This window comes from Corvus moneduloides, chromosome 2, assembly GCF_009650955.1.
Source record: "Corvus moneduloides isolate bCorMon1 chromosome 2, bCorMon1.pri, whole genome shotgun sequence".
NCBI classification, from domain to species: domain Eukaryota; kingdom Metazoa; phylum Chordata; class Aves; order Passeriformes; family Corvidae; genus Corvus; species Corvus moneduloides.
Window position 1 is genome coordinate 52830141 of NC_045477.1, and position 11220 is coordinate 52841360.

At 39.3% G+C, this 11220-nt stretch overlaps 1 protein-coding gene across 1 annotated transcript; it reads left to right on the forward strand.

Moving 5' to 3' along the window:
• Positions 1 to 2360: 2360 nt before the first annotated feature.
• Positions 2361 to 10991, forward strand: UFM1 (ubiquitin fold modifier 1). Its single transcript, XM_032099646.1, has 6 exons — positions 2361 to 2431; positions 2522 to 2578; positions 3310 to 3367; positions 5483 to 5522; positions 5899 to 5931; positions 9632 to 10991. Coding segments are annotated over exons 1-6 (258 nt in total). The 5' UTR covers positions 2361 to 2429; the 3' UTR covers positions 9700 to 10991.
• Positions 10992 to 11220: the final 229 nt, after the last annotated feature.

Consider the following 11220-nt stretch of genomic DNA (forward strand, 5'->3'; position numbering starts at 1 on the left):
CCAGCCAGGGTCAGCCCACCACACCCTGGCATTACCATTAAATTCTTAATGCCTGCTCAGAATAAAGCTCCATAGCACCTTAAGCTGACCTAAGGTGCAGTACAGTATCACTGCCAACTAGCTGTGCTTCCTCGTGTCCTTCTTTGTTGGTGGTTTGTGAAGATAACCACATTAAACCATCTAAAAGGAAAATTTGGGGGTTTTTGCCAAATCAGTTTCCTGAACAGATCCTCTACCTGGTCACAAGTGTTTGTTCCTTTGACTGAGGACAAAACCACATGGCCAGAACACAGGACTAGCCAGGCCTGGATTTACACTCTTCTCAGCACTACAGCACACATGCTCAAACTGGATTTAACCAAGCAAATCTGGGTACTAAACGCAGTCCAGCTCCAACAACATGAAGATTTGGATCTGCTTATTTCCTCAGAGGGGAAGTACATATAGTGAGAGGCCAGCAACAAAGTGCTGAACGAATCAGTCTTTTATTTCACAACCACATTCATGACCTTGAAACAGGAGACAGAAATGCATTAATGAAAGCTGCAGATGACAAAATTACATAAACCAAAGCCACAACATCATACATACATAGAAACACAACTGATTTTGAAAAGAGCAAGAATAAATATGGGATGACATTTATCTAACCTAAATACAAGGGTTAATACTAAAAGATGACTATTAGTTCTAATTTCAGGTGTGATCTCTTAAAAGCAGAGAGATGAAAAAGCCTTGAGATCACTAAAGGATTACAAAATGTGCACGACCCACAAATTCAATACAGCTGAGAAAAGAGACACAGTAACATAAATGCAGGAGATACTGGGAAATATGAATGCCATTGGACAAGCTGATAGTGAACTTCTCATTTTTAAAATTTTTTTTCAGTTTGGTCTATGTTCATATAAGAACAGCACAAGGGTGAAACGCTGAATTTCATGCCTGCGCTGCAAGCCAGTCCTTAGGAAAAAAATTAACAACTCCAATGTATCAATTGCTTTTTGTACAGCATCTCTTCTACCTTTACCCTAACGAGACCCCAGCTAAGGTGAACACAGCAAATTGCTTTGCCCACAACCAGTCTGGCAAGCAGTGTGTGACAAGCACTACATCTGCAGTGAAAGCTGTCCTTCCTGCAGACAGCAGACTGGAGAAAATACATGGGGAATCTGGCAAAATATCTTGTATATGCATAATAGTGACATACCAGAGTTGGAAAGTCGATCATCATCTGTATTAGCAGATAAATGAGCATTAAAGACAAAAATTACTTTCCAGTTCCATGTCACCTTATTAAAGAGAAATTATTTGTCACAAGTCAGACAAACAAAACCAAAACCTGCTAGTTTTCTGCTATAAAAGTATCCATCACTATCCAAACAAAACTCCACTTCTAGCTCTCTCACTTCAAGGAAGATGTGAACAGTTTTAAATATTAAGGGAGCGGGAATAAATGTTTGCATCCACATTTGCCTGTGTAACTTCAACAAGCATCTGCAGAACATTTTGGTTTGAGAGCAAAACAAACTGACAAAATGAACAGGGTTGGAAAGGACGGCTGGAGATCACCTACTCCAAACCCCTACCAAGGCAAGACCACCTAGGGCAGGCTACACAGGAACGTGTCCAGATGGGTTTGCAATGTCTCCATAGGAGACTCCACGACCTCCATGGGCAGCCTGTTCCAGTGCTCTGCCACCCTCAACGTAAAGAAATTGTTCCTCATGTCGAGATGGAACTTCTTGTGTTTTAATTCCTGGCCATTGCTCCTCATCCTGTCGCTGGGCACCACTCAAAAGTCTGGCACCATTCTCTTGGCACTAGCCTTTGCGGTATTTATATGCATTACTGAGATCCCCTCTCAGTCATTTCCTACTCCAGGCTGATCAAGCCCAGCTCTCCTCTCTCTCCCGTAAGATGCTCCAGACCCCTCATCATCTTTGTGGTCCTGCGCTAGACCCTCTACAGGACCTCCTTGCCTCTTGTAGAGAAGCCCAGAACTGCATACAGCACTGCAGACGTGGCCTCCGGTTACCAAACCCCCCACTCCTACACGCTCCCTGTGTGACCGCAGCCGCCCCGCTCCCGGCCCCGCCCGCGCCTCCCTCCAGCGCCTACGGAAGCGCTGGCTCGCAGTTGCTCCGGGGTCCTACCTCAGCCGCGGACAGCCCTTACAACTGCCTCATTAGAAACCCTCCCCGCTATTCTCCGCTGCGTCTCGCCCACCTCTCCGCCTCTCCCTTTCCCAGCTCTAGTGAAGTGCTGCGGAAGAACATGGCCGCTCCCTGCCTCACAGCGGGTCGGCGGGGCATGTTATCTTCCCTTTGTGGTCAGGCGCGCCTCGGGCAGCTCAGGGCCGGCGGAGGCCCCTGTGTGGCGGGCGGCGCTGACGTGTCGGTGGGAGCGGCGGCGGCCCTGGCAGCACCATGTGAGTCAGGGAGGGAGGGAGGGACCGAGCGGGGGTCCCGCAGCCCCCCTCGCTCCTTCACCCAGCCCTAACCCCCTGCTCTCTCCACAGGTCGAAGGTCACCTTTAAAGTGACGCTCACCTCGGACCCCCGGTTGCCTTACAAAGTGTGAGTGCCGGGCCGGCGCGGCGTGGGGCGGCGGGGAAGTGAAACGGGGCGCATCGGGAATGGCTTCTGATGGCCATCCCGGCGGGCATTCCGCCAGCGGGAGCGGCGGTTGTCTCCCTCCGTGCGGAATGACAGGCGATGTCTGTAGTTAGCCCTGCTCTTGGGGCTTTTCCACTTTGCCCCACTGCCCTGCGCGTCTTCCACAGTCACAGAATCATTCATGTTGGAAAAGACTTCCCAGACCAATGAGTGCAACCTCTGACCGATCACGGGCTTGTCAACCAGACCATGGCACTAAGGGCCACGTTCAGGCTTTTCTTGAACACATGCAGGCATGGTGACTCCACCGCTTCCCTGTGCAGCCTGTTCCAATGTGTGACAACCCTTTCAGTGAAAAATTCCTCCTGATGTTCAGCCTGAGCCGTCCCTGCCACAGCTTGAGGCCAGGTTCTCTCCTGGAGAGCACATTGCTACAGAGCTTAATCCCACAGCTCTTGAGATTTGCCACATCTGCTGAAACTTAGAGGTGTTCTCATTTTCTGCTAAAAATGCTTCTCTTGAAGCATCTGACACCCACCAGGGACCTATTCTCCCCTTGATTACTGGTTGCACAGCTTTGGCAAAAGTACTGCCATTGGTAAAAGTGAAGTTTCAATTGCTAGTTTAATAGCAGATAAAGTTACTTTTCAGTTTGTTTTGGCAGCCACGTATTACTTGTGTTGTGATTTCAGGTTAAGCGTGCCTGAGAACACACCTTTCACAGCCGTCCTCAAATTTGCTGCGGAAGAAGTAAGTAGAGAGTGGTGATGCTGGTTTTTAACATTTTGCATGTTCTTGAAAGTGAAAGCCTTTTTAATGGTAAAAATGCAGTGGTTAATTGAACAGAAGGAACTGTTATTGGATACAGATGGTCAAAAGCTTTACTGGCCTCAGTCGGGGCCCGACAGAACTTGCAGAATCCTAAACTTAGTGATCCTTGCACAAATTATGCATCAGCAGCTGGCATTGAGGTGCTTTCTGTTCTTCTTTGTAATTAAACTATTTTATATCAGTGATGTCAAAATTTGTGACAGTGGAGAAGTGGAGAGAATTTAAAGATACTGCTATTGGATACTTAATATTAAAATTTCTTATGTGGAATACCAAGAAAATTCTTTAGCATTATTCAGGAAACTCTTAAACTCTTTTTACATTCAGTTCCAGTAATCTCTGACTTTGGAAGACACATGGTTTATGATTGTAGAAGGTATTGAGATCAGCCATATGGGATAAATTCAAAAAACTGACTGTGTTCTTTGGCTTCTGTGTGTTGGTCTTTCACATGGAATCCTATACCATTAGGTGTCTAAATTGCTCACATAATGTATTTGAAGAGATGTATCATGTTGTTTCAGGTTAAGCATGCAAAGATTAAGAGGCATTCACCAGATGTAAACAGTAAGATCAAGTGCATGATGGCTCTCTTCATCTCACTGACAAAAAATTGAGCTGAGAGTCTGTTCTTGCAGTTCCCCCCTCTGTCTTTTCAGGAGAACCTGGGAAATTCTGGGTTATTGAAAATTCTTTTGTTTGAGCATTGTAATAAAATAGTTAGGAAGGATGATGGACTCCTGGTCTTGAGTCTCCTTATGTTGTTACTGTTACACCACAGATGTGACAGAAGCTCTTAGAGGAAACAGAGCTTGTGGGGGGAGGTTGTGGATTGGTTTTGTTGTAAATTTACTTGAAGAGAACATTATGCAGAATATTGCATGCTGTTAAAGATATTTGATGATTTGGGGGGTTTTATTATGTTTTCTTTTCCCCAGTTATTTTTATTCTGAACTGATATGGTTGTGCCCACACAACCCATACATAGAGACCTAGACTGAAAAGTCTAAGAAACAAGTATGAGGCATCAGAAATGAGTGTGTGACTGAGTAGTTGGAGTTGTTGAAAGGGAGGGGCCACTTCTGGTGGGGGTTGCCACTGAACCTGTTAACTTCACCTACTCATGGAACCACAATGTTAGTTAGTGATAGGGTCATCTGAGAAATGGATTTAGAGAATCATTAGTGACTTAAATATTCACATTTAGCAAACCATTATTTTAATTGGTGTATTTTGAGTATCTATGAGAGTTTTACTGTTTGACCTCAGACTATGGGTCAGCACTGAAGCTTTTTGCATCTCTCTGAGACCAGGCAGAATGAAGTGCTTTGTAAACAAAGAGCAAAAAAAATATTGTTAAACTCTTCCCCGGGAATGAAGCCCCTTTGTGAACTGGCATTGAAAAGAATGAGAGATAATTTTCGTGTTACATGATTTTTTTTTTGTTCCTTGAACTGCATAGCTTAAAATTACCTTATGCAGTGCGTTGTGATTCAAGAACCAGTTTCATGGAACCTGAATGAAACATATGTGGAAATGATCAAAATTTGGGCAAAGTTGTTACTTGTTCTCCAGGGGAAGTGGATTATCTTCTCAGTGGTTAAAGCTCTTGGGGCAGAGAAGGATTTAAATTCTGGCTATCTAGCCTTAGCCAGTTTCTACTGAGATATCTCTCAGAGACTTAAAATTTGCCAAATCATAACCAGACTTGCCCTACTTAGAAAAAAATTGATTTTACAGTGTGTGGTATCTACTGGGTTTTTTTCCTTCATCTTTTCGAGCTACCTGGTACATGTCTCAGGTGTACACTTGCACAGTAGTTAGAAAAAAATCTCCATTACATTGGTGGAATTACTAGTAAAATACTCATCCATTTCCATTAAATATTGTTAACTATATCTATAAATCTGAAGGAACTCTTTTCTCATTTCTTATGTACCTGAACAAGCTAAAATGATAATTTAATATTACCCATATATTTTCTGCTTTAACTATGTCTCTTATGCTATTTTGTCATACTCTTATTTCCTTTAGTTCAAAGTTCCTGCAGCAACAAGTGCCATTATAACAAACGGTAAGAATATCGTTTATTTTGTAATAGTTTTTGTATTGAAGTTGCAGTGAAGGTTATTGATAAAATCAATACTGTCTCGTATTTCACAAACTCTATGTACTGTAAATTGAATTTAATAATATTGCAGCATTATTTAAATTTCTTATGTATGGGGTGAAGATACTAAACCATTAATTCAGTTTTGTCCAAATACATAGCTGAAGGTTTCTTGTCAGTTCCCATGCTAAGACTGTTTTTAGCTATAGGAAATAGCTGCATGATGACCTGATGTAATAGTTGTATCTTGTTGGTATGTTTTTTGAGCTGCAAGTTTAATGTAATAAGTTGTAATATGTTTGTTTCATCTTCTTTTTTCTCTTTCTTTCCTTCTTTGTAGATGGTATAGGAATAAATCCTGCACAGACAGCAGGTAAGTTACTGTATATGAATCCCAGCATTTAAAACTTATTATTTCTCTTTCAGTCTAATGTATAGCACTTGGGGTTGTATTGCATTTTGGGTTTTGACTTCTTAAATGGGAGGGGCATTATCCAGTAGTTAAAAACTAGTCGTTGTAGGGTGCGAAATGTTAAATCCAAAGAACAGTGTTTGAACTTTTTGTTCAGTGTTTGTTTATTTAGTTATGTGAAAAAGTGAGGGACTTCTGATCTTCAGAGCTTTGCATTTAATGTGCAGTTTGAAAGCAATACTGTAATACATGCTACTGCAGTAACAAGTAACGGCTGTATTCCCCCCTGTATATCTAATTCAGTAGTAATTGCTGTTCTAGCAGCACTTCTCATGAGGTATGTTAAAAAAAGTAAGAGTTTTAGAGCAGGAACTCCAGGAGCTGTGGAAGGTGTGTTTTTAGAAGAGTTGGGTTGGAACTAGGTGGTCATAGAGGTCTCTTCCAAATCAAATCATTCTTTGGTTCTTGCTGGTAGCTCATGTTCTCACCAAGGGATTCCATGTCAGAAATCCCTGAATTCAAATGTGGAGGCTGGCTATGAGAGAAGCATTTATCTCTGTCACAGAAAAGTGTGAGGCTGTTCCCTGTCACCTCCTGAAATACATGGAAACATAGTACAGATATGTACCAATAATGGTCTGCTGTCTGGAAGCAGATTGTGTGGACTTGCTCTTGAAAAGCTGTACTTTTAAACTAATTGGGAAATAATTACAGTAGTCTAATCTTAAACCATTAGAGAAGAGAGTGGAACAGAGTATCCTGATAGAAAGTTATGAACATTTCTCACCTACTAGGTACTAATAAAAACAGCTTTGGTGCTTATGGAATCCAGTCATCCAGTGAAAACTGAATAATTTTACCCCTGCTTGCAAACATGAGGAATGTTTGGTAGAGACTTGCTGCTATTCTGGTTTTTGCATGAAATCCATGCATCCATCTATCTCTCTCATTTATGCCCTCTGAATGCCAGTCATTATTGAAGGTACCACAGGAAAAAAGAAAACACAAAAACAAGGTATTATCAGCACACTTAGCTGTGTAAACTAGAGTATAAAGTAAATCCTTGCAGAGCACAGAACAGTATCTGATGTTTAGAGGAGCAGTTGCTTGACACTAGTTTGGGGAATTTCTTGAAGTTGTAAAAGAAACCATTTAAGTGTAGAGACATGTTTCTGAGATCTGTGATTGCATTAACAACATTTGAAAATGAAGATCAAATAAGCGTTTGGCTTTCTGCTCCACTGGAGACTTCTGTCCTGCCTTCGGACACCTGGATTATGGTTTCACAGGTGTAGTGCCTCAGGCAGACTCCTCAGCTGATGCTGTCCTCATCATGATCCCATGATCAAGTGTATTAAAAACAGATAATAGATCTAATAATTTAGTGTAGTTACTCGATCATCACCCACATATAAAGCCACATTTTCACATGACCACTGAAGAATACTTAGGCAAAATGGTAAAGTTGCTTAAGGTGTACTTAGGTTGTTTCTCTTCCTCAGCAGTATGCTTTCATTTTTTATTATGTAGCTCAAATTAGTTGTAGCTTAATCCTTTAAAGTAAATGTATTTAGAACTACTTGACTGCTGAGCAAAAGCATCCATAAAGTAGTTCATTATACTTGCAGCTGTGCATATTGAATTCACGTCTCCAGTTGATTTGCTTTACCTCTCCTAAGCTCTTATAAATATTGAGGGATTATTCAGTAGTATAAAACAGCATCTCATAATCAAGAAACAGGTAAATCAAAAGCATCTAGATGCAAAATGTTGTCATCACTGCCTTATTCTCCAGATGTAATATTAGGCACATGGATTATGTTTTTTTAACATAGGTGTTCTGGCAATGCTGTGTGATGTTGCTCTCAACTGGGAAAAAAACCAAAACAAACCAGTCCACAGCAAAACAAACCTCCAAAATAAATCCAAACAAAACAAGCAAAATACAACCCACACCAAACCCAGTGCTCAGACCAAAATCCCTCCTCAGTTTACAAGTAAACATCTATAATTTAGGTATAAACTTCTGTTCAGCCTCATTATTTGGTATCTCAAAATAAAATTACTTTTTTCCCTTCTTTTTAAATTTTTTTTTCATATATCAGAGTTCCTGCAGATTGAACAGTTACTTAAGTCTTCAAAAACTTCCAAAATAAGATATACAGGAATAAAATCTTAGTAATCCTTGGGGATTTCAGAGGTTTTGTACTGTTCCACGATTTCCTCTCCTTTCTGAAAAAAAGCACTCAAGTATGACTTTCATTTTTCTTACATGATTTCATGGAGCAGGGGAAATGAAAGCTGAAAGAGCTAGGCATAACACTTAATCCCTGTATTGATTTCAATTTTAAATCCTTGATAGTTCTGGGAATAGTATGCCATAATTTTAATAAAACCAGTGTGATATTAGTGATGGAAACAGACTGAGGTGAGGTGAGTTACTGTCTCCATGAGATGCAGCTGTGGCCTGTTTCAAAACATTACGAATTTTATGATGGTCATTACAATAGGACGTTTCCATCTAGGATAGTAAGGTTAGTAAGCAGTTCTCCAGTTTGTTGCTGAGACAGGTTTGCATTCAGTGGGTTTTATAGATCTCTTCAGTACATGGTCTGGGCAGATCTGTAAAATCAGAATGTCTTCTGATAACATGTTCTTTTGAATTGATTTTCTAAGGGTCATTATGTTGACTGTGTACGATGGTTTTGATCCTGATCCACATGCTGGAGAAGTGGAGTTCAAAAAAAGGGTAGCTTTGTTCTAAGATGCAAACAAATTAAATGGATGTCAAGTATCTTAATTTTATTTGTGAGAGCACTCCACATCCCTGGAATGGGATGCTCGGGAGAGAAATACAATTACTCTGTTTTAGAAGTTAATGCAAGGTTGAATAAGGAATCACATACAGTCTATTTTGTGCAGTAATAGTATGAAGTAAAAAAGTAAACGTTCCATGTATTACTTAAATAATACATCACTTAGAGATGTGGTTTCATTTTCAAATGTTACATGTAACAGAAGAAAATAGCAGCCTGAATGACAATCCTGAATACATTAAAAAAATATTCAAGGCATCTAAGTATTAGAAACTTCTAATTTTTTATTATGTCTTCTTATTATGTAAAGATTATGATGATTAAGAAAATACAGTAATAAATAAGAAGCTGAAAGGGATTTTTATGCTAAAATGAGGCTAACTTATGCTTGCCTGTTTGGAGAACCTTCCTAAAAGGAAGGTATAATTGAGGTTCTGAAGTTAGAAGTCGATAAGTACTGAACCAAGGAGAGAGCTAAAAATGAATGAATGCATTAATGACCTCAAGATAACAAAATAATTATGGAAAACTAAAACTTCATTTTCTTTTCTTCAAATTTTTATGGCTTATAAGTGAAATCAGGCATTCAAGTGTGAAACTGCAAAGTTTGAAAGGCTACACTTTGCAAGGTCTAGCATTTTTATTTAAAATAAAGAGCTCCTTGGAAAAAGAGGAGCATGATAAAATTCCATGGAAACATGAAAAATTTATTTCTGCTATGTCAAGAGGAATTACTATGAAGCTGTTAAACACTGACTTAACATTGTTATCCTTTAAACGTCTTTATTGAGGTAACATTGTATTTTCTTGGTTAGTAATACATACTGTTTTCTTTCTTTATTTAGGAAATGTGTTTTTAAAGCATGGTTCAGATCTACGGCTCATTCCCAGAGATCGAGTTGGGAGCTCCTAACATCTTCTGAAAGCTGGGGAATAAGTGACGTTGCTGTGCAGCAGAGGTCTATTTATTTTGGAACTCCAAAATGCAACTAATTAATTGGACTTTTTTAAAGCGAGGAAAAATTACTTCCCAGGATTTGGTGTTTTTTTTTTTTTTTTGAAACAGAGATAATCATTTTCCTGTTAAAATATATTAACTCATACACTGATTCTTCCCTGACTAGTAGAAGAACAGGCTAATTGCATGTCATGTTGCTGCAAGAAGGACAGGCTTCTCTATAGGTGTTACTGACACCACAAGGGTAAACACAGCCACCATCAAGAGGTATTTAAAATACTGGATATTGTTGAGCCTACTTCGTGGAAGGGGGAATTGGGTTATGAATTTGCTACAAAGAAATTATTCCTACTGTGTGCTAAAAGTTGGGGGTTTTCCCGGTGTTTTTTTTAATAAAGTTATTCCCATGTTTAGAGGAACAGCTTTCACCTGGCTCAAGTATTAAGCTCAAGTAGAAGAGAAATTTCAGGAGTTCATTACTCAAATAAGTAAACAGTTGCCAAATGTTCCAAAGTAATTCTAAGATTTAATTGCTGCAAGTATTTGAGATACAGGAGAAAACAAGAGGTTTCTGTGTTTTAAGACTTCATTCGGACATACTGTGAAGTTAAATTAAACTCAATTTACAAGAATTTATGAGACCAAGTCTCTTCACATGAAGTGCCATCAGCTGAGAAGGATTGCAATGTAATTTGGGAATGTGTAGGTACAGGTCAAATGCGTCATTCCTTTTTAAGTAAACTAACACTGGTTCTTTCCAGAAGTCTTGGTTTTGTTACTGCCTGTTACATAGAAAACATCATAGAATTCACTGAAATATTTGTCTTCAGATTATAAATTGCCAGGTGTACACTATCAGTTGTGTATTTTAAGTAGAGAAATTGCTGCTTTTCTTGAACTGGTTATCTACGTTGTAATTTAATGTATTTGGCAAAATCTTACCATATTGCATTTTTTTCTGTTCTACTGAGTTGAATGGAAAGAACAATGGGTATTGTAGTGCTTGGTTAAATGACTATTGTCACAAATACAACTGTCCTGTGCAATCATCGTGCTTTAGAAAGATGTTCAGATAATGTGTCAGGTAATGCAGAAGTATAAAATGCCCTTCTGAGTGGGTGTAAGCTGAGGAAATAGAGAAAAACACTTCAGAAATCAATATTTGACTATAAACAGCTTCCAAATTTAAGATAAATTGTAAAATTCTGTATTTCTATTTAATAAACAATTATATGAAAAAGTGCAAACATTGTTCCTCTCATATTCTTAAAGTTTGACGATAATTAAAAACTTCCCATTAAGCTTTTATTCAACATGCTTTGAGATTCATTTTAAGCCAAAAGATTGCTAGTATGCAGAATTCTACAGAACACTGCCCCAAAGGGCAAAGTACATAGTTTTTGTTAATCTAATGCCACAATATAATTAGGATGAGCGAAATTAATTGCTGGCAATTTTTAGCTGCAAATCTCTTGA